The sequence below is a fragment of the Physcomitrium patens genome, chromosome 19, assembly GCF_059467195.1.
Source record: "Physcomitrium patens ecotype Gransden chromosome 19, ASM5946719v1, whole genome shotgun sequence".
In the NCBI taxonomy this organism is placed as follows: Eukaryota; Viridiplantae; Streptophyta; class Bryopsida; order Funariales; family Funariaceae; genus Physcomitrium; species Physcomitrium patens.
Window position 1 is genome coordinate 493,223 of NC_143428.1, and position 23,939 is coordinate 517,161.

Consider the following 23,939-nt stretch of genomic DNA (forward strand, 5'->3'; position numbering starts at 1 on the left):
TTTGAAAATCCTGTTTCAAAAGAGTGAATGCGCTTCTAAATGTTAAACTACGATTCAGCTTATCTAGAAAAGAAAAAATCGATTTGCAATCGATCGAGAGGAAGAGAAGCGAAGAGAAGAGATTAAGCTTAAATTTCATCGGAAAACCTCGCGTGAGAGGACGCTAGCGGCGATGAGCGGTCGAGTGTGGTCAGGTGAGCGGTAATACCCACGTTTACCACTATTCTTCTTTGACTACCGGAACACAGCTCAAAAGCAGTGGGACAAAACTCTGATCTTAGTGCTTGGTGGCACGAGTTGTCTTTTAAAGTCTTACTTCAAAGTTTTCCGAAATGTAAACGATTTCAAGCATCGTAAAATGTTTCCCGCCTGTCTGTTGCTCATTTCGCACTAAATCTATATGCGAGCTTCCGTTTGAAGCGAGTGCAAATTGGATATGTCTTCTCCTAGAGCATATCGATTATAATATTTATACACACATGTCTAGCCAAACCCAGTCTGGACAATCAGTGGGTCCATGCAGGATGGGAGGTGTAACTTATTGCATTTATTGGGGAGAGTTTTGTACATGGCAGCTATTGCATCTCTGAATCCTCTTCTGATTCCTCAAGCTGCTAAGGTAACAATATTTCCAGGATCTGAATCTTCTGTTATACAGTACGCCTTATATCTGCACTTATTGCTTGCTCTTTCCGGTGTTCATCTCCATCATTGTACCAATTTCGCTGCTCCTTTCGCTAGTTCTTGGTGCCGTGCAGTTTCTTTAAAAGCTGCAACAATCAGTATTTTGTTTGGGAAGCTTGAACCTGCAAGCAAGGATCCACTACAATCGTGATGTTGAGAGCTAGAAATGTTTCTAAAACATAAACATTGTAGTGGCTGTGAAAAAACCTCATTATTGTATCGTAGTTCAAATAGATGACCAACACTTAAGACAGATAAAACATATTAAGGCGACTATCAAAGGAACTTGGTTCACATGTTGGATTACACTTCAGGCACGTCTTTGTGTGCGCAGTTACTACTCATGTGAATGTGAAAGGAGTGGAGCAATAGAGATGTACGGAAATACTACTACCTGGTATTGACGATGTCCCTTTTTCAGCAAATAGCCAGCAACATTTAACTTGATAAGTGAATCCACATCCAGAACTTGGAGGCAGATTTGATCTACAATACTGAATAACTCCTGCCAAAACGAAAAGGATGAGATAAAGGACAGGATTGAAGGATGGAAGTAATCCAATATGTAAATTACAGTTATTAAAATAAAGATTATTCAAAAAGCAGGTTCACTTTCGCTTACTGCTGTCGAGAACAAATTCCTCTCTGCTGCAGCTTTGCCCTGAAGAAGCTCAAAAATCGCTTGCCCTCTTTCTGTTGACTCATGCCACCCTAGCCAGTGGGTAGGGAGAACCTCTCAATGTCTTTAAATTGATGAGGAATAACGCACTTACACTTGGGACACGAGAAGTCCCGACTGGTGACAAGCGTTTTCACGACACTCATCCTTACACAGTTCCTCCCACTGAAATTAGCTTCCCTATGATATTGAGATTTTCCGGTAAATAATAAGATAACCTTATCTTTAAGATTCCGTCTGAATTCTCTTCATTGCATAATTACCTACGTGGTCGTTTTGAACCACGGAAAATTTTGTAAGACGAGACCATAATGAACTTTTACGCCAGGAAGATTACTTATAGATGATGCTTTCAAAAGTTCAGTGCAAGCAAAGACTCCGGATGATTATGCAGCCTGACGGTGATCCTCTCCGGACTTACCACCTGCTCGCCTCTGCAAAATAAAGCATGCAATTTATGATATCAATAATGCTTGTCTTTATTACATGAGTCACCACTGCGTTCCTACACAATGCTAGCGACGAGATTTAGAGCATAGACTCCAGGAGGCCACGAAGAATAGACCTCAATCACTGCAATTGCATCAACTTATTATCAATAATAGTAAAATAGTGATTGAGTGGTGTTGTCAGTGGCCTACTGGAGAATCTGCTCTTAAATTGGCAGCGCTTGAGCTGGTCTACAGTAAGTTCATTTTCAAGTTTCTGCTGAAACTTGTATGAGAAAGCAATAACATTAGATCAATGAAAGGACTAATTGCTCCATTAATCATCATCTTACGGGAATAGGCAAAATCATTCTCAAACTAGATCTCTTTATTATCTCATGTTCCTGTTCTTTCAATCCAATCCTCAACATCACTCTTGACTTTGTGTCAGGCTTCAGATGTACGGGCTTGCACCAAATTAGCTTTGCACAAGTCCCTCATTTGAAGGACTTGAAGCCCACCGGCAAACAAATGTTGGACAAGTCAATAATGTCAAAAATGTTGAACAAGTCCAAGGATTTGAAGGACTTGATAGTCCACCGGCAAACGATACGTACCAATATCCAATATCACCTGTGAACGCAATTCCATGGCATACACTATTGTAAAAAAACTGGAAATAAGGAGGTTAGGTACAAGTTAACCTACATTCATTGACATTCTCCAATGAATCTGCTTTGCTTTGCTACGCACGGCTCGTAAAGACTGGAACATAAATATCTCCTAACTCCATTCTGACACGTAAAACCGAGCTCCGACAGCAACGATCCAGACCTCAAATTGAGACACAAAAATTGAAGCCAAAATAACAAGGAATGCAAATCTGAGCAATTTTCTGACAGTCTACTAGAAGCCAACATTTCCTACACTATCTGATAGAACAAACAAAGATATCTAATAGTTCATTTCCGATACTATCTTGTCTTGATTGTGTGCATAGTCAGAAGTACTTAATTAAGAATCCAAAATATCATTTGCACAACCTCATACTCAAATAATTAACTCCGAAGTAAAAGAAACAGAAGGTAATGAACAATTCAATCATACCTTGGCTGATACGATCTGCTTGGCAGCACTGGTCTGGAAAAAGTCTAGCAAACTCTTGATAAGCATTGCTCTCCTATCCTCAATCTGGAACTCCTCTCCAGGAAAATACTCCAAGTTCCACAACAGCGGAATATCAGGTGAGTGAGGAGAAGACGCCTTCTCCACCTCCAACTCCATCATTCCACAAGAAGCGCAAACAAAGAGCGCGAAGCGGAAAATCGCACGTCAACGTCTCCCCGATTCAACCAACAGCCATTCCTTCATAACCAACATCAACTCCAAATGCTCTAACAACTTAAATCCACCAGCGTCGACTCTATGTTCTTCAGGAGTTATGCAAAAGAACCGGATGGAAAGTGCAACCTTAAAGTTTGCTCTGAGTTGAACAGATTACGATTGTGCAGCATCATGCTCTGCAATCTAAACGATGTTGGTGCCCCTTGCAACCCGAGTGAGATGCCCACACAAGAAAGCTTTGATCTGCGGGCCGAGGTCGAGTCTGCCTTGAGGCATTAATCATTAGAAAGTAGTTATAATGATGGTAATAGCTGGCCATGAGTGCGTGATCTACAGACACTTTGATACTTTTCCATATACTCACGCAAAATTTGATAAAATGATTATTGCGGCGGTCTGTCACATCAAAGCCTATCCTGCTAATATGTGTGAAGAAGCTTTTTGCCGTAGGAGCTCGGTTAAGCTTTCCAACATAAAAGGTCTGCGAGTTTCCGTAGCCATTACATGCTTGAGCAGCTCAAGAGCAGCTCCATCCACAGTTCGGCATTTAAATTTTTTTTTTTTCTGGAAATAAGAGAACCGGGATTCAATTGCGAGAAGAAAATAGTGTACACCCGAAACCAGTTACGGTAACAGGGAAACGAACCGTCACTCACTCACTATCCTCACAGACTAACCCATCCCCTCCCCCCCGATCATGATGAAACTTGCCCCAGGTGACTTTCAGCTCCACTCGCTGGCAGAGAAACAGATGCTTAGCCCAAACAGAATCAAACAGATCTAGTTGTTTCTGTTGCTCTTTTTCGGGCTTATGTTTGCTCTGGGAAACCTTCATCCAACCAGCTCTACCATATCCTACCAAGCTAGCCCAGATCACTGGCGCGACTTTTTCCGGAGACCATCTAACCTGATTGAGCACAGTCATTTCTTGCAATCCACAGGATCCACATACTAATGCCTCACAAGAGATTCCAAATCGTAGTGACTTCAGAAAAACGGTTAGGCAGCCGGTGGTCAAGATGGCGTAGCGAAAGTTGAACTTGCTACGCGGTAGGGCTGTATCCGAGGATTGAAGTTGATACAGAATGGAAAGGACAAAACTCCACGCATGAGTAACCCTGAGGGCAAGCTCAGAAGCGATGAAGCACAGACTCCTCAGCTCCAAGCTCGCACACAAGACAAGCAGCATCAAGAGCATTAAGGATCTTCCGTCTCCACACATTCACAGCCACGGCCCGGTGCCAAACTTGCCATGTCAAGCCAGCTTCCTTACTAGCACGATTGGAATCCCATACCGCTTTCCACTTGAACCTGCAGTTAGCCAGTAGTGTACAGTTCGGCATTTTCATATTTCTGCAACTTAAGGTAAAGTGCAGCTCTGTTCCAGGCAGAAGAAACCAACCACTGAGCTTCGTCTTGTGGATAGACATTGTTACCTAACCCCGAGAGAATTTGTTGTGCGTGCTTGTAGAGGTCAAGTACCTGAAACAAATTCACATCACAAGTTCAACAACCAGGCTTTACTAAAATAAGCAACTTGATTCGGCAGAGTTTTACGCTCCTTTTATGCTCCTGGGACTGACCACTAGGAGAATAGAGGACGGAGAATTAGTGCTTGCGTCTGGGCCATCTTTGCAGCGCCTATTTGCGAGGTTAATCATCTTTCTGATGACCGCAGCAGCTACTTTGTAATCAGCATTTGGATCACTAAGTGTTAGGGTCAGGCACATGCGGAATGAGGCTGTTGCAACTTCCATAACAGGCTCTTTTCTCTTGATACAGGTCTCAAGGTCCATCTTGAAGAAGTGTTTAGCTGTGAACCCTGGCATGCTGCTGCATCATTTCAAAATATTGAGCTGTTCTGCATCTTCTCTTGCTCGTCCTTTGAGTTCGAAGAGTAGCAGATTCAGGCAGATGTCATAGTTTTCGTCGATTACGATCCAAGAGTCCAGCATGGCAACAAGTGTCTTGTATACTTACAGGAAATGAAGATAAGTAAATCCACTGAAATTCTGAAGTCATCCACCTAAGACGAAGACAAGGTAGCTAGGGGTGTGTGATAGAACGCACCTTCTGACATTTATCCAAGTAGTTTGTTGCAATATGTGTCACCTCGTTCTTGTTCACATCAACTGCTGCCAGCAAAGCCGATACAGAGTAGCAAAGCTGCTTGTACAAATTGGAGGCTGCCGAGGGATTTGGGAGCACAGAGTATAAGGTTGAAGAAATCGCATAAAACTCAGCACAAGACTTTCAGTCTTGTTCACTATCACATTCCATGGCCTGGTTCCAAGATGCACCGGAAAACCATTTAGCTTCTCGTTCCCCTTTGCTCCCGGCACCAAAGAATTTCTCGTAACCTACGTCTTGCAGCCGCTTCTGTGCGCTCTTGAAGTGCTTTAATATGTCATTGTGTTTGTTGCTTTCGTAGACCAGTAGTAGGATGAGGTTTCTGAAAACGACTCCTCCTGTGGCCATGATTTGTCCCGAAGAGTATAAGCTTAGCCCGCTGCAGAGTGCAGCAGCGCAACTGTAATCATTTTGCAAGCTATTGCCTAGTGGCATGCAAGATTCAGGAACTCGGATTCAAAGTCGAGGCATTTCAACATCCTCTCAACTTGCTTGCAAGCCTCTGTTTCATTTCATGCTTGCAATGCGATTTTGAACTGCATAAACAAGTGTCTACATCAGCTGAATCTGTACGAGGAGATATATTGCTATGCAAAGGAGATTTCAGCGAGGATAATCAGAACGCGTGCCTTTCAAAATATGATCCTAACACTATCAAAAGGACGAGGAATAGTGTACCTTAAGGAATATGGTGGCAATACAGGAATCGATCTGGCAATGAAGATCACTGGAAGTGAGGACGTCAGTGAGAGAATGCAAGGTTCGGTGAAGATCTATGTTTATAGTATGCTGTGCTGCAACTAACTAGGAGGATGTGGCCCTTGCTTACTAATACCTGATAAACTGCTCCAGGTCGACATGGCCTCTGGTTTAAACGTCGTTGATAAAAATTGACATTGGTGAATACAGATTGGAAAAAGTCTGAACACATTCTCCAGATGTTGATTGGGAGACCTAGGCATTAGATTCTTTACCTTCTCCGCTCTATCGAGAACCTCGGTAGCACGAATTGAGAGAGAGCCATGTGGCAAAGACAAAGAACGCTAGTTTTCCCTCTTGAAAATCATCTTCTATTTTCTGACTCTTGTTCCGTATTCTCATATCCCTGACAGATATCAGTTTCACGTTCATTTTATTGAAACTATTTTTGAAGGTGTAGGAATGTCATAGCTTCATGGGGATATAATTTCTTCCCTCATTTGGACATTTGGAGATAAAATTATGAAAATTTAGGAATTTTGGTTATGGTTAGATCAGTTTAGATTTGCACACACATTACATGCACACTTTGCAAAAATCGGATCATGATTTGGAGTTATGGAACTCTTGGAAAATGTAGGGATACATTGCCAAATACACCAAAAACACTCAAATACAATGAACATCTACAAATACGATGCTGCATACTATGTGGTATTTCTTACACATGAAAAATAATTTTGGTCAAAAAATTTGATTTAAATTTGTCTTCAAAAGATTCTTCATTGTTTTATGACTGCTGATCTCTCTCATCACATACAAAACTTCCATTATGATCCATACAAATTTTGGTACATCTATGTATACAATCAAGTAGAAGGGAGTTGAAAATTTATCAAAAATCATGCATGCATGTTTACTTCACTATGTTGTGAATCAATGCAAAGCTACCAACTTAGTGCATGTCTGAACCACGTCAATCTAAAGTACAAAATTTCCAATACGATTCTATTCTTGGTAAAGTAGCACACCCTCTAGAATCTCCAATTTTCACTATCAATATACAATAACTTTGAACACTATAATCGCTTTCATGAACCATTGGATGTTCTCCAAATTTTCCTCAAAGTTTAGGACACGGGATAAGTTCAATTCTATACGATTTTAGATACTAAAATTGGACATTCTATTTTCATTAGAAATTACTCAAAGAAAAAAATCAGCATAAATCCTGACATTGCCAAAAAGTGCCTTGGTAGGTAAAGGGTTAACTTCAATAGACAAGTTCTCAAACACAAAAATGCAGTGCTCCTCCATTAATTTAACAACAATCTACATCCTCGACAATACCTGCTACAATATCCCTGACCTTAAAAGCTCACCAATTACAGAGGCAATCAAAGACCGGACCATGAACATGAGGATTTGGTGCACGGATTTAAGAGCGCACGGATCTAAGAGCAGAACAGGTGGCCTCACGTCGGTAGACCCCACACGGTATGCAAACTCGGCAAGCAAAAGACAGCCTCAAGAGTAAATTGAATGATTCTCACGACCCATCCTACACCTCCAGACATGAAGAATGCACATTCTCAATCTTCAGAGAATGGGTACGGTAGCCCTTTTTTCATGGGAAAGGTGCAACGATGGGTGTGACTACCCCTAGTGGTTACTGCACCATCATGTAATTACTTCGCCGCATGTAGCAAATCTCACTAATAACGATGTTGGAAATTGGTGCCAAAAATTGAATGTAGTGTATGCCCTGATGAGCACTCTCGGACGAAGATGTATGACGGAAGTAGATGGGTGACGGTAATTAGATATATGAAAACAGTATATGTCGACTCTAATTAGATAATGTACGAGAGTAGTAGATCTAGTCATGGTCGACATATACTGTGGTCGTACATCTAATTATCGTCGAGAGCAATAGATGTGTCCACGGTTTTGAGATCCTGCTCTATCACCGCGTCCTCTCACTCCTCTCGCTCTCGACTCGCGCCCTTTTCTTATGAAAATCGAACTTGTTTCTTGTTTCTTGTCCGTCTTTTGCTGTGACAGATTCGTGGTGTGGAGATGGTTTTCCGTGGATTTAGGTGAGCTCAGCGCAGGACGTCCTCCTTTCAATTTCTGGCCGATCCATGTCTCGTCGTTTTCGGTTCAGAGTTCCGTCCGCGACCTGAAACCTATCCTCTTCGTGAAGACAAAGCGATGAGCTCGTCCTATCTTCGGCGGAACTCCGGATTGAGTAGCTTACTGTTTTTTAGAGCAGCCTATTTTTTCCTTGAACTGCTAAGTCTTTTGTTGCGGATTTGCGAGTAAGGATGGTCGCCATGGCTGCGTTGCTGGCGCTCAGCGCGTCTCTTCCGTCGAGGATCACAGTGACATCCGCGGCGTCGACTTTCTTCAGGAGCGGCCAGTACGCAATGACTCTGCCGACGCCTTCCTTGCGCGCGGGCCGTTCGCGTCGGTTCGCTGCTCTCGGTATGAGATCGTCCTTAATGTGACGGTTGCTGTGGTTGAGGCTTTTTTGAGGTCCTTTGGTGCACTGTGTTAGTCCTTAGTTCATATTGAAAGAATGGCATCATGAATTGAGTTTGCGACAGAGAGTGTGCACACATTGATAGTTCTTGAGGTTCTCTGTTGCTGTCGCTTGTTCTGGTTTTTTCTTTTTTTGATCTCTAACATTTTGTAGTTTCGTATGTTAATTAGTTGGAAAATCATGAACTTAAGAGTTCAGTGATCAGGAGCAAATTTCTGTCTACTGTTTCGTGATCGCTCCTCCGTCGATCAGTTCGTCGTTGACTCTTAGGGTGTAGTGCACTGAGTAGAGATTGCCTGTCCGAGTACCCTTCGCGGCAGGTCTTTGTTTTCTGTTTTGAGGGGTTGGAAAGGGCAGTCATCGATCGTCAGAGCCGGGACTGAATGTTCTCTTTTGTAGTGACTACCTGTTCAAGCTCCTGCTGATTGGAGACTCAGGTCGTGGAAAGAGTTGCCTTCTGTTACGATTTGCGGTAAGTAATTAAAGTTGTAGCAGTGTTGTCCTCGGAAGACTTGCTCGGCTAATCTGGAGCGCGTGATTGTTTTGGAAAGTCTGTTATTTTTGAGTTCTGTAAAAACTCCTTGAGAATGCTTCATCTTTAATCTATCCCAGAAATTATGACTTCGTGTTTTGGTTGAAATGTGAGCGTGCGGCGGGTTGAGAGGGAGGTTTTCTTTTGGATTTGAGCGTCTGGTGCAAATTGGATGCGCTTGAGATGGTTGTGTGAGGACAGTGAGAGTGATCGTGAGCGAGTATGGGCGAAGGTTTCGAATGGTATTCAGATGCGCGGAAGGAGCCGTCCTTTTCTGAACATGAACCTCGCTCACTCTCTGAAGTCAGATTCTCATTCTCGAAGTTCGGCATTTCCCCTTTGAAGTTTATTTAATGGTCTATGTGAATTCGTACAGTATCAGCCATTTTTCTATCTTGCTCTGTAGTATGCATAGATGAATTGTATATTTGTGTTAACACTACTTCCAGCAAACAATTTTATTAGAATATTTTTGGATACGTGTGTCCAAAACAGCCGTGACCCTAACAAGGTTCAACCAACAAGGACCTGGCAATGATCGGTCCCAAGTTTTGCTAGTCAAGCCGATAAGAAGCAGAAGCTAGAGGGAGGGAGGCTTCGGCAGGTGTTTACTCGAATATTGTAATGGATTTGCGATTCTGAATGAGTAATCCTAGTCGTATGGATTGTTTTTCTGCTTGACATTGCTCAATTCTGTTGTATTTAACTGTATGCAGATACCTTATATGAAAGATCGATTGCCGAGATATAAAAATCCTCCGACGTTGACAGTAGCTCACGAGTTCCATCTTCGAACTGAAGAAAGGGCGCTTACTCACCAACGAGATCCAATCAAGGTTTGCTTTTATGTGTGTAGCAATTTTCTATTTCTTATAGAGATGATGCCTCGTTCTCGTTTTTAATTCTTGAGATTTACACATTTACCCTAAACCTGACAATTTTCATCGGCAAAACAAACCTAATAACCTATGAGTATTCTGACATGTGTTCCTCGTCCTTGCATTCACGTTTGCAACTAACAGAAAAGCTCTTCAACTCATACACACCCTTACAAAAAAAAGAAGCGAAGAGCATGTAATCGCACCTGAAAACGAGAACGGGCCTATGAGAAAGAACGTCGTCTGGGGTTTCAAGGCTGAGAAGCAAATCCTGCAGATTGAAACCACATCCAACCATCCATCACATCAGTATGCCAAGAAGCGCAACACGTTCCTCAACAGAATGCTTCACCAAACTTGCGCAACACTATCTCCAGTGCACAACTACTATGAAACATCGCTGTTTTTGGAGCTCCTTCGCTATGAAATCCAAGCCCATGAAAGCCATTAACCCTTAAACGTCAGAAGGTGCCACTGGTGGCCACAATGTTCTACGTGTATGGTGTCGTATTTGAACATGATAAGGTTCAGATATTGAAATGCCACCTCTAATTGAAAGAAAGTTGTTAGTTGAAGAATCTTCAATCCAAAGGTGGAAGTCGCTTCCGCGATCCATCATTCAGACTAGAACTAGGTGAGCCTCTTCAGAAACTACACTAGCTTAACACAATCCCAGGCTGCTCAGTACGTTTCTAGCAATCATCTGGCATGGTGTAACGTTCCTCCGAGCAGCTGAGAGCACCAGCAGGGGCCCGGAAAAGAACGAAAACAATAACGACGTCAACGCCGGTCGAGTGGAGACTCAGTTCAGGTGAATTTTGAATAGACAATCTGAATCATTCCAAGGAACTCATGTGGCCAAAGTGGGAAACTAGAAGGAGATGCATTCCCCGCCCGAATAAAGAATTCTTGCTATATCTTGCAGCGACGACGATGAGCATTGGGAGCAGAACTGGAGCCATGTTGGTAGCTTATGATGATATGTCCAAGGCCATGAGTGATGGGGTGTTTGGTGCGTGGACCGCTGAAACTAAACCAAATGAGGCTCTTCGAAGATGCTCTTCGGCATTTTCCACCTGTCTCCTCGCTTGCTTGGAACCTGCGAGTCCGTCAATTCTGCACGGAACACCTGCATCTGTAACCGGCCACGAATCAGCATTGCTCCAGAATTGGGATAATCGACTAGTGCCACCGCTCCTCACTGCTCACGATGAGGGCAGCCAGTGTTGCCGTCATACTTCTGCAGCAATTTCACACGATCGTTCCACTCGGTGATCTGACCTCGTCTGGAAGAAATTCCTCATCAGGAGTGCCCATTTCCCAGTTCGCCTGGACTGTGAACCCAAGTACCTCTTCTCCAGTCTAAGAAGGACCCCACTAAGAGACTTCGCCATGGCAAGATCGGGAGGTTGCTTCGAGGACCGAAGATACAAGTGACTCCATCGACATTCGGTCCACGAGCAGTGTTACGGCCGCCAACAGATGCGCCGCCAACAATGTGTCCTGCGTTCGTGTCAGCGATTCTTCTAGATGCAGCAAGATTGAGCGTAGTGAGTGCTAAATGATTATCGAGTGCTTCACTACCAAGCATGAGCTACAACCGTGTGATCCAATAGCGCTCGCATTCAAGGAATGAGCCAGTAGTTGGAGAAGAAAACAACGACTCAGAAATGCGTTCCTACAAAAGTTCGTCCCTCCAACTCCAATCGCAGTGAACACAGTTTCTTCTACTCTGATTGAACAGGGAAGTGTCACTTAAGTGAGGTCGATAGGCTGCTGTCTTCCCTGCTCAGAGGCCTTCTGCTGTCACAGTACCGTTAACTGCTCCAACTCTGCAATGGCACCCAGTCACTGGGGAATGACCACGTCAGATATGTCCCGTCAAAATGCGCTGAAAATGGCGACCAAAGGGTATATACTCGGAGCAAGAACCTAGATGCACCCGAGCTTCGAAGGCCACAAGGGATTGTCCATGCAAAGAGGGGAGGGAGGTCGATTCACATCCGCGTCGTCTCCGTCTAGAGTGTAGCAGTGACCAACGTCTCCAATCTTCTCTCTGTCTGCTCTGAGGTCCGCCCTTCATGAATTTCTCCAATTCTTTCAGATCTCGTACCACCTGCCTCTGCAGACCCCTTCAGCATCTGGATTCTCTCAAAATATTCTTGCAACATGGTGGAGTTACACTGGACGTCTCTTTCAGTACGGTCAACCTCCATGCAATATCGAAGGGAACCTTTACGTTTCCTGTATGCCGAACCAAGGGTCGACCGGAATGCCAGCTCCAGCTACTGTCTGCTTTTGACCTTTCCCCAACACGTTCTGCAGAGCCAATCCTAGCTCCAGCGATGACCATGCTGCTAAGCAAATCAACCGGTACAATACTTCTGCTATGCCTGTTTACCTGCAACACTCCAGTAACTCGAACCTCTCAAACATGCCCAAGATTCCCACGTCATCCTCGGGACATCGAAAACTGAGAATTGGTCATACGCAACGTACAGGCACTGCAAGTCCCAGAAAATCCTCATCCGAAACCTCATAGGCATTGAACACGAATGTCTGCACAAGTAGGACAATGGTTCATTCCCTGGCCGAGGTGTGTGTGGACAAACGGACGGAGGTGAACATACCGCTCCAGGTTGAGCCTCAGATCAACGTAGTACACACCCTGAACACGCAAGCGAGGAGCTCCCTACAAAATTTTAACTTCGAAGACAATGTCGACATAGAATTCCTCGAACCAACCTCCATATCAACCAGAAACGCCTCCCCTTGATCCAATTCCAAGATAATAAAAGCCACACGACAATCACCGCTTCACTCATCAGCATCTCGCCACGCAGTCTCCACCAAAGAAGGCATCACACAAGAACCCTAGCAAATCCTATCAAGAAAGCAGAGCTCTACACGCCCACAACAGGCACCCCATCGAAGCGAATGAACAAGCATCGTACATTCATCAGCACAATGGAAGAGGGAAGGACTAAACTCACTTGCAAATCCAAGTTTCCAGAATCTCGAAGAGAGACCACACCATCTGATAGAGCAGATTCAAGTCTCTCAAAACAAAAATCTCAATACTCTCAATGCTGAAATCACATGTTGGAGGCGTACTGACGATACATTTGATGGCACAATAGGTGAGCAAATACGCTGTAAATCAATAGCTACACAATATCAAAACCACCTAGTGCTAATTGCACCCCTCTCCTCGAAAGAACCCGAGAGAGAAAAGAAACCAACTCAAAAGGAAGCAACAGTCTTGTCATTGTTATCAAGTGTACCAAGCTGAGCGGGAAGGAACTTGCAGGAAAGGTAACTCAGTTTTACTGTCCCTGCGTGGTATAGCTCAGAAGGCACCAAGGACAGGGATATGCAACCGCAGGCAGCTATTGAACCCAAACGTCTCAGCGTAAACAGTTTCAAACATCTCAGCAGCTGCAGGATCTGTAACCAGAAACACCTGCTTTGCAACGGTGGCCATGAAGCTGACTGCCTTCAACGTAGCTGCCTCATGCTTACTGATCGTGTCCATGGAGCCTGTACCCCTCCCGCTTAACCTTAAACCTAATATGAGCATCTTTAAGCCCTGGGATGGATGTAACCGGCAGCAAGAAATATGCAGCAAGGCTCCCACCCAATCATCTGCAAAGAGGATTCGGAATCTGTGCATAAACATGAGCAGGGTCTGTAAACATGAGCAGAGTTTGTGAACGCTCAAAGTTCCCTCAGGCCTCAAAAGTTTAGGCATCAACAGCTCTACTGATTTGTTTTCCATTTTGATAATTCTTTTTACCACTTACCACGTTACAATTGTATTCTTCATCACAAGGCTCTGAATTCAAATCCAGGAAATGCCTAACTTCTGCAAGACTGCATCAGGTTTTAAAAATTGAATCTTGCACACCAGACGCACCAACTTTATACAATAGCTCATCTTCAGCAAATTATCGTCCAGCTGCACTTTTCCCACCCCAACTCTCATCATTTCTTCCAAGACGCGCTGCAACTTCCTGAGCTCTGCCTTCTGTGAATTCCTATTGCTGCTGCACCGCGCGAAGCCAAAATCCACAAGGTGGACAGAAGGCTGTGTACCCCGCACAACTATAATATTCCGTGCCTCAACATACATTAGCCACCTCCCCAGTCACTATTGCTGAGAACCAAAAACAACACATTGAAGAGTAAATAGATACATACTTTGGCGTTGTGGACCACCAAAGATATTGTTCCAGCATCATGACACAGCAGCACGCGAACCTTCGGATCAGTAGAGGAGGACGACCACACTCCGCACTTGCTGGTTTCAAGAGCTTATTACTTAGCAGGTCTGAGTGGACTGCCATCGATCAACTCTATTGCTACATAAACAATCTGGCAATGAGCTGTGGTTCCATATCCTACTAATGGGTGGACAAAAACCCCCCAATGCTCCTGTAGCTTCAGATAGGCGCCCACCTCGTTCAATAGAGTCTGTACAAGCACGGCCAGAAGACGGTACAAAGAGAGCAAGATCAAAAGCCCGTAGGGTGTGGCATACTGCACATGCATTTTAACAGAGCAACGCTCCACGTTGCATCTAGCAAAGACTGCTGCTATGAAAGCAATCGCTGACACGACCACTCTTAAATCAGACCCGGATTAGACCAATTAGTAGCCAACTTTTAAATAGGCACGCAACATTTCGATATGATCCAACTCCAGCTCACCTCTGCTCGTTCCGACTTGGGAGAGCAAACTTCACAACAACACGACGACCATTCATGTGGCCACCAACCACGCAGCCGCTCCATCCCTCATTGGTGATGGGGTGGTCTCCTAGATGAAGGTTGGATGCAAAAATCTCCTGCAATTGCTTCTGCCTCCTATTTAGCATGCCTCTCGAGTCCTGTACATAAGCTTGCCACCATTCCACCGTTTGTTCTCTTCTATCTATCCCAAAAAACATGGCAATGTTTAGGTAACTGGCTTGACAGGTTACCTAGTTGAAGATGTTTCAAAACTACCCAAAAAAAATTTATGCGGATGGTAGTTAGGGTCCTCATCTTCATCATCTTTAGAACCACCACCGGGACTGGTAGAAGGAGTCGCCTCCCAATTCCAGGAACGCTCACCATCACTGGGTGAAACATCAAACTCACCACTGGTGTCCACGGCAGTATTGATCAAATACTCAATTGCAGCATGTAAAGGTAGTTTCTTGTCACCCCACTTGAAAACCACTGAGACATAAAGGCGGCCGGTATGATCTCTTTTGAAGAGATACCAGCTCTGGATATCGGTGAGAACGCCATACCCAACCTTCGCCGTACAACTCAACAAGAAAGCAGATAGCATAAGGACCACCTCACTCTGTAATCATCAGCTTCTGATTGGAGTATCAAACTTATGTAAGACAATTCCTCGTGAGTACCAGGATTTGAAATTACTGAGCACGAAGATCTCCTTATATCTCAAGAAGATTTGCTTTCACAACATTTTGCACAAAATGTTGTGATGATTTTGCGCAGGTTTTAGGTTTAGGTTTTAGGGTTAGGTTTTAGGGTTTAGCAAGCAAGAGGAGGTCTCCAAGAAATAAAGAAGATCAAGAGGAACAAAATCTTGAGAAGGTGCCTTCTTCTACTCGTCCTGGAGACACACCATTACCAAAAGAGTGGTGGGAGAAAGACAAAATGAAGGAAAAGGATGATTCTAACAAAGCTAAAGGTAAAACTCCTACCTATAAGCTTCAATCTGATATAGAGTCATCAACAGATATGAAGAGTATTTTAGAGGAGAAGATCTTGGATGCAAAGATTGAATTCACTCTAAGAGAGGCTCTTGGTATTGCCAAGAGGGATTTCCATGAGCTGATTATCAATGTGATAAAGAGAAAGAGGCAGATGACAACTGAAGCTATTATGGTGGAAGCATTGGACACTTGGGTAACTGTGGATGAAGAAAAAGAGATAGGGTAGGTATTTGCACAATTTGCAATGCCAAAAGTTGGAAGTAAGATTGATATAGAAGACAAGGATTCACTTAAATAAGTTGGAGTTATAAAAGAGCATCAAGTGGAATATACATTTGATGAATCTACTGTAAAAAAAGAGATTGTACAAGAAGCATGTGTAAACACTTGTTCTAAATGTGATAATGATGGAATGGGAAATAGTAGCTATTCAGTTCCTTATTGGGCTAGAGCTACTACAGAGGCATATGTGAGATTGGGAGATTTTCAAGATCCAACTTTGGCCTTAGTTGATCATGGATCTGAAATCAATATTATGCCAAGGCGGATATATGAGAAGAATAAATGGCCAATTGACATCAACCATGGTTGGGTAATTAGAGCAGCAAATAATCAACAAGGTAATTTATATGGAGCTTGTCCAGCTATAAAGACCAAGATTGGAGATGTGGAGGTGGAACAAAATTCCTTCGTACAAAATTCTGCTACATATCCAGTAATATTTGGTCAGCCCTATATTACTGCTGCTAGAATGGAGACTAGAATCTTGGATGATGGTTCACATTATGCCAAGATTTGTAGTTGAGATGGAAAAAAAGCTGTATAATTTATTACTGTGAAACCTATTCATGACAGGCACATGGAGCAATTAAGAGGGATGCTTTTGGAGCCAAGAAACAATTTTGTAGATTTCTAGAGAGCACTTCAATTGGATGGAGACACATGGGTGCAAATGAATCATCTATAAATCCCAGTGTAGATAATATGAGTTTTGGATTTTTAAACTTGACTAGTAATGGATTTGTGAGTGTTCAAAAGATCAAAGATTTAGATTTTGTAAATAAAAGAAGGGTGAAGAAATAAGAGAAAAACTTAAAAAGAGTGGGTTTAGTTTCAAGTGATGAAGCCATAGTTGGAATGATAGAAGAAGTGGATTTTGAAGAGGATTTGATAGAGGTTTTGGAGGATTTGGCTGTAAGCATGGATGGAGATGCCATTGTAGAGTTACACTCAAGGGGAACTTATAAGGAGTTAGAAAAGATAGTAGCAAATGGTGGACTTGCTACAAGCTATGGGTTGAAACAAGAGGCTAAAGTACAAACTAAATATAAAACTATCACGGCCATAATCATATAAGCTAATAATTACATATAAAAATAGGTAGAAGTAACTAAAAGTAGGTAAAAGTAAGTTAGTTCTATAGTATTTAATATAGAAGCTTCCTAGAAACTTCATAGATGCTGCTTTGACTTCATAGGTGTCTTTAATTGACTTTTTGGATTAGAAACGTGGTCAACAAGTTGGCCATGTGCCACACATGTTGTTAGCTTGAAGATCAAGCTAACTATGTGGCCCACACATAGAAAAACTTGCCTTGTAAGTCAAAGCATGTATCCTACAAAGTCAACACATATTGGAGGTCCTATAGAACGTTGCCACGTAGCCCGTAGTTAGATAGTATATATAGAGATAAGAGTGAAGGCTTCTTCATTCTTGTCAACTCCTTTTGTGCTTCTAGTCAGGTTCAAGAGTCTCTAGTTTCTTGTCTTGTGGCAACAGCCATTCGAGTTTCTTTTTAATATACATATTTGTTTATATTTTGACTTATTATATTGAGAGAGACTTTTTGTGTATATTTTTTTTCATGGAGTCTTTGTCCTTGACAGATTGACAAGAATACACTTACAATATCAGAGCTTTGTTTTTCTTGAGTAAGAGTGGATTACCCCTTTCTCTTGACAAGACATAAGCGTATTAGAAGTTTGCGGATTATCCACTTCTAAACTGATATTGTTCTTAGTATCTTCTTTGTTATCAAGTCTTTTCTTTTTCTTTTGTCTTGAGCAATATCAGACAAATTTTTCTTCTTAGTATGATTATGGCAGAGCTTGTTGAAATGAAGAATGCAATGGCACAAATGCAAGAACAATTGAGGGAGTTAATGCTTGCGATGCATCAACTCAATTCACCAACACAAGAAAGAACAAGAATAACAGAAAGTGGAGATATAGAGATGATCGGAGCTGCTTCAACATTTGCACCAAATCACATTCCTTTTCCAATTGTACAACACCTTGTAAGCACTAGAGAACCAAGAATTACTTTACCCGAGAAATTTGATGGTACAAGATCAAAGTTTTGAGGATTCATCAATCAAGTACAATTGGCAATTGAACTTTAACCGCAAAGCTATCCAACTCCAGGATCATAAGTCAAGTTTATTGGCACTCTACTCTCTGATTCTGCATTATCGTGGTTTTCGTCTTTTCTTGAACAACAAAATCCAATATTGGATAATTTGGAAGCTTTTTTGGTGGAGTTTCGATCTATGTATGGTGAACACGATGCAACTCGTGTTGCAACAAACAAGATCCGAATTTTGCGACAAGGAAACCGCTTAGTAACAAAGAAATTGATGCTCAACTTACTTGATTCTCAAACTTTGAGTAAAGCAATCGATTTTGCGGTAAAATGTGACAATCGACTTTTTGAATTTCGATCCGAGAGTTGTACATGGGAACCTCAACATTATTACTCAATGGCAACATCAGCATCTTCGCCAAACGTACATTCAAAAGTAGAAGACATGTAAATTGACGGGGTACGTTTTAAACTCCTAATTGAGAAAGAAAAGATTCGTCGTCGTCAAGAAGGATTATGTTTATATTGCGGAGAACCTAAGCACACTGCTCAACATTGTCCAAAGAAACAATGCAACTATAAAATGAGGGGTACGGTGGTCAAAGAAGACAACATGTCAGAAAATGGATTCGTCCAACTACAATAGGGACCATGCAGCTGGAACCTTGTACAATTCCTAATGAAGGTCCTATCCTCTCCTCAGAACCCTCTCCTTATTTTATAATAGACTTATATTTAGGACCTAAGAATTACAAAGCCTTTGCTTTATTAGATTCGGGAGCCTCAACGTGTTTTTTAGATGAACAATTTGTTAAAAGTCGTAAAATACCTTTTGTACAAAAAACTAAACCCGTACATGTAGAAGTCATTGATGGCCGTCCTTTGTCTTCTTGAGATGTCACTCATGAAACTCGCCCTATAAAAGTAACAATAAACGGTCATGATAGCTACATAACTTTTAACATAATTAAATCTCCGTCCAATCCAGTTATTTTAGGTTTATCCTGACTAGAAAAATATAACCCTCGAATAGATTGGAATTCTCGTAAACTTGACTTTTCCCAGAGCATTATTAATAGTTCTACCAACCAAGTAAAAAGTTATAAGTCTAGTATAGTAAAACCCGTACTTATAGGTGCAAAATCATTTATACACGCAGCAAAAGAAGGATCAACTTTTGCTATTTATGCTGCACCTATTTCTGAAAGCGTAAAGACTTCAAGTGGCATTCCAAGTCAATATCAGGATTATCAAGACGTTTTTGAGAAAAAGAATGCAGATATTCTTCCTGAGCATCGCCCATATGATTGTTCAATCGACCTCAGGGAAGGAACTCAACCACCATTTGGACCAATTTACAATTTATCGCAAGATGAGTTGGCTGAACTCAAGACGTATATTGACGAGAATTTAATGAAGAATTTCATACGCCATTCAAAATCTCCAACAGGAACTCCAATTCTATTCGTAAAGAAAAAAGATGGATCTTTGCGAATGTGTGTTGACTATCGAGGACTCAACAAGATCACAATTAAGAACAAGTATCCATTACCTTTGATATCAGGATTCCTTGACCAGTTGAATCAAGCTAAGATTTATACAAAAATAGATCTAAAAGGAGCATATAATCTAGTACGAATCAAGGAAGGAGATGAATGGAAGATTGCGTTTCGAACTAGGTACGGACATTTTGAATATAATGTCATGCATTTTGGACTCACGAATGCACCAGCTGCTTTTCAACATCTCATGAATGATGTATTTTGTGAATTCTTAGACAATTTTGTTGTCTGCTATTTAGACGATATCCTGATCTATTCTAAGAACGTTGAAGAACATGAAATACATGTTCGTCAAGTATTACAAAAACTTAGAGATGCAGGATTGTATGCCAAGATGGAAAAGTGTGTATTTCACACTACTCAAGTTGACTTTTTAGGATACATCATTTCAAATGATGGTCTCATGATGGATTCTAAGAAAGTCCAGACAATCATGGATTGGAAGATTCCAAGGACAGTAAGAGATGTCCAATGTTTCTTGGAATTTGCCAATTACTATCGGATCTTCATCAAAGACTTTTCACGAGTTGTAGCTCCACTTACACGCTTGACCAATAAAAAAAAATTCCAATAGAATCAAGAAGCGGAAGCAGCATTTGAAGCCTTGAAGACATTGTTTGTCTCTGCACCAGTCTTATATCGTGTTGACTTTTCCAAAGCATTTTTTATAGAAACAGACGCATCGGATTTTGCCTTGGATGCAGTTTTGTCACAAATGGGAACAGATGACAAACTTCATCCGATAGCTTTTCATTCAAGAAAATTCTCAGTAGCCAAGATCAATTATGAGATCCACGATAAAGAATTGCTTGCAATTGTAGATTCCTTCCAAGAATGGCGTCATTATCTAGAAGGCACTTCTAGTCCAGTCGTTGTGTATACAGATCACAAGAACCTCGAGTATTTCATGTCAGCATGCGTGTTGAATCGTCGTCAAGCTCGTTGGAGTATATCTTTGTCAAGATTCGAGTTCATTATCACTTATCAGCCAGAAAAATAACAAGGTTTGTCCGATGCCTTGTCTAGACGTTCTTGTTTTGCACCAAAAGAAGGAGATGCAGCTTTTGAGCAACAAAGAACGGTCCTCTTGAAACCAGAGCAATTTCATCTCCGAGCAATGAAATCAACATTGATTTTTGATTCAACTTTTCTCAAGTAAATCCAGTCGAGTATGTCCTCAGATCCTCTTGTTCATGATATCGAGAATAATTCTTCTAAGTCTCATGATTCTTCTAAGTTCGAGTTCAAGAATAATCTATTATATTTTGAAGGACGCCTATATGTTCCAGAAGGAGAAACACGTTTACGTGCTCTTCAAGCACGTCATGATTTTCCAGCAGCAGGACACTTTGGATATAATAAGACTTTGGAACTTATATCAAGAGATTTTTGGTGGCCTCAAATGTGGAAGTCAGTCAAAGACTTTGTACAATCATGTAATATTTGTTCAAGATCAAAAACTCCTCGTCATCGACCTTACGGACTTCTTCAGCCATTACCTATACCAGAGCAACCATGGTCTTCTGTTTCTATGGATTTCATCACAGATCTTCCAAGCTCAAGATCTTATGATCCTATATTTGTGATAGTAGATCGTTTCACCAAGATCGCACATTTTGTGCCATGTACAAAATCTATCACAGGTGAAGAAACAGCTAAGCTTTTCATTGATAATATCTATCGATATCATGGATTACCTAAAGATATCATATCGAATAGGAGAACTCAATTTGTGTCAAGATTCTGGAGGACCCTTTTCAAGATTTTAAAAGTGGACATAAAGCTATCTTCGACTTTCCATCCTCAAACTGATGGACAAACAGAGCGCGTAAACCAAGTCTTGGAGCAGTATTTAAGGTGTACCATCAACTACCAACAAGATGATTGGACAACCCTTTTGCCATTGGCAGAGTTTGCTTATAATAATACGGTACATTCCTCCACGCAACAAACACCTTTCTTTGCCAATTATGGCTATCATCCACAACTTGATGCTTTTGATTTTTCAAAAGTTGATAATCCTGTAGCAGAAGATATGGCAAATCGGTTGTCAAAGTTACATGCAATAATGAAGGCGCAGTTGAAGGAAGCTCAAGAACGACAAAAGATAAACGGAGATGTATATCGTAAAGAGCAACCACAACACAACGTGGATGATAAGGTATGGCTACTTCGTCGTAATATCAAGACCACTCGTCCTTGTGACAAGTTGGACTATCGAAGGTTGGGACTATTTTCTATTTCTGTACAAATCAATCCAGTTGCATATCGTTTACATCTATCGAAGACAATGAAAATCCATCCAGTATTCCACGTATCTCTTCTTGAACCATACAAGACAGTGGACATATCAAGAAGACGACAAACTCCACCTCCTCTTATAGAAGTGGACAATAATGAAGAGTTTGAAGTAGAAGAAGTCTTAGATTCAATGCGGCACCGAAATAAAATAGAATATCTTGTCCATTGGCACGGATATGGTATTAATGAACGCACATGGGAGCCAATGAAGAATCTTACAAATGCAACAAAGGCGGTGGAGGCTTTTCATTGACGACATCCATCAAAATCAAGATGAAAACCTTCTTTATAAAAGAAACAACATCTAGGCCATATAACATTCTACTTTCAATTCTTGTTCGTAGCTTCATTGTAGTAGTGGCGCTCAGGAGATGGAGAATCAACAACCAGCGGATTCAACTCAAGAGCCTTCATTTGCTGACATGCCGGACGAGACATTACGATTGTCACAACCTTCAAGACGATGCAATCGAGATGAAGAGCTTCAAGAACGACATGTTCTTCCTCGAATAGATGGTGAGATACAACGCATTTGGTATCACGATTTGGAAAGGGACTCCTGATGTTTGGTGATTTTGTTATAGGTAGGAACAATTCTTGATGGTGTTCCAAATATTCTATTCGAAGGAAGTTACGAAGGCCTCAACAATGATCAAATAACTGGGTAGTCTTCTCGCCCTGGTATGGGACACTACCGATGGTTGAGAAGCCCTATCAATCATCTTCAAAGAGAACAGAGAACAGAGTATGTGGCGAATACAATTCATCGCATCATAGATTTTCTCAACATATGATGACCGCTCCTCGTGGAACTCGTCCCTAGAAGGGGGGGTAATGTCACGGCTATAATCATATAAGCTAATAATTACATATAGAAATAGGTAGAAGTAAGTAAAAGTAGGTAAAAGTAAGTTAGTTCTATAGTATTTAATATAGAAGCTTCGTAGAAACTTCATAGATGCTGCTTTGACTTCATAGGTGTCTTTAATTGACTTTTTGGATTAGAAACGTAGTCAACAAGTTGGCCATGTGCCACACATGTTGTTAGCTTAAAGATCAAGCTAACTATGTAGCCCACACATAGAAAAACTTGCCTTGTAAGTCGAGGCATGTATCCTACAAAGTCAACACATATTGGAGGTCCTATAGAATGTTGCCACGTAGCTCCTAGTTAGATAGTATATATAGAGACAAGAGTGAAGGCTTCTTCACTCTTGTCAACTCTTTTCGTGCTTCTAGTCCAGGTTCAAGAGTCTCTAGTTTCTTGTCTTGTGGCAATAGCCATTCCTGTTTCCTTTTAATATACATATTTTTTTATATTTTGACTTATTATATTGAGAGAGACCTTTTGTGTATATTTTCTTTGATCGAGTCTTTGTCCTTGTCAAAAATTGTAGCTAAAAAGATTAAACCTGTAACTACCTAGTTACCAGTGGATACTATGGAGCATATCAAACAAGCAATTATGGAGCCAAGTTTAAGAGAAAGGCGTAAAATTGAATATGAATTTACTCAAGAATCATTATTTAAGCTGAAGATTGGAGGAGGTGATTTCTTGACATCAATAGAGAGGAATCTTTTTCAAGAAATGCTTATTGAACATGGTAAGGCATTTGCCTTAAATCCTCATGAGATTGGATGTGTAGATCCTAATTTTATAGCACCTATGGTAATCTTTACAATACTACATATTCCATGGGATTTAAAACCTATACCTGTGCCTAGAGCTTTGCTTCCAAAATTAATAGAATTATTGAAGGAAAAAGTGAAGATGGGAATTTTAGAACCTTCAATTGCTCCCTACTCTAATAGATGGTTTACAGTACCTAAGAAGTCAGGGACATTGAGGTTCATTCAGGATATGCAACCTATAAACAAAGTGACTATCCGAAACATGAGATCAAGACCTATAGTAGATGAAGTGGCTGAGCGATTTGTAGGTCATGCCATCTATTCTATTGGAGACTTGTATTCTGGGTATGACCAATTTCAATTGGCTAAAGAGAGTAGAGATTTAACCACCATGAAGACTCCTTTGGATTTAATGAGGATGTGTACTTTATCT

At 41.5% G+C, this 23,939-nt stretch overlaps 1 protein-coding gene, 2 long non-coding RNA genes and 1 pseudogene across 11 annotated transcripts; 1 reads left to right on the plus strand and 3 right to left on the minus strand.

Moving 5' to 3' along the window:
- Nucleotides 1–527: 527 nt before the first annotated feature.
- Nucleotides 528–6,312, minus strand: LOC112295947 (uncharacterized). 5 transcript variants are annotated; one of them, XM_090244826.1, is made up of 6 exons: nt 5,944–6,312; nt 5,206–5,801; nt 2,899–4,617; nt 1,307–1,797; nt 1,079–1,189; nt 528–806 (listed from the first exon to the last, which is right to left on the minus strand). In XM_090244826.1, exons 3-4 carry the CDS (start codon nt 3,076–3,078, stop codon nt 1,750–1,752), a joined length of 228 nt encoding a protein of 75 aa, XP_090100952.1. In that variant the 5' UTR covers nt 3,079–4,617; nt 5,206–5,801; nt 5,944–6,312; the 3' UTR covers nt 528–806; nt 1,079–1,189; nt 1,307–1,749. The 5 variants fall into 5 exon arrangements, with proteins under 5 accessions (XP_090100952.1, XP_090100953.1, XP_090100951.1 ...); XM_090244827.1 differs by adding an exon at nt 2,409–2,424 and having other exon boundaries at nt 534–1,189; XM_090244825.1 differs by having other exon boundaries at nt 534–1,189.
- Nucleotides 6,313–7,993: 1,681 nt separating this feature from the next.
- LOC112295727 (uncharacterized) lies at nt 7,994–12,022 on the plus strand. 5 transcript variants are annotated; one of them, XR_016498581.1, is made up of 4 exons: nt 7,994–8,451; nt 8,909–8,981; nt 9,156–9,877; nt 10,064–12,022. It is a non-coding gene; the product is annotated as an uncharacterized LOC112295727 (long non-coding RNA). The 5 variants fall into 5 exon arrangements; XR_016498582.1 differs by having other exon boundaries at nt 9,537–9,877; XR_016498583.1 differs by having other exon boundaries at nt 9,758–9,877.
- A 1,140-nt stretch (nt 12,023–13,162) lies between these two features.
- Nucleotides 13,163–15,403, minus strand: LOC112295728 (uncharacterized). Its single transcript, XR_016498578.1, has 3 exons — nt 14,629–15,403; nt 13,836–14,392; nt 13,163–13,584 (listed from the first exon to the last, which is right to left on the minus strand). It is a non-coding gene; the product is annotated as an uncharacterized LOC112295728 (long non-coding RNA).
- LOC141044544 (casein kinase 1-like protein HD16) overlaps nt 14,897–23,939 on the minus strand; it is a 58,116-nt pseudogene continuing 49,073 nt past the window's right edge.

What these genes read in the sequence shown, in the direction of transcription:
- LOC112295947 (XM_073528910.2), bottom strand. Translation starts at nt 4,357, where the DNA reads ATGTGTGGAGACGGAAGATCCTTAATGCTCTTGATGCTGCTTGTCTTG.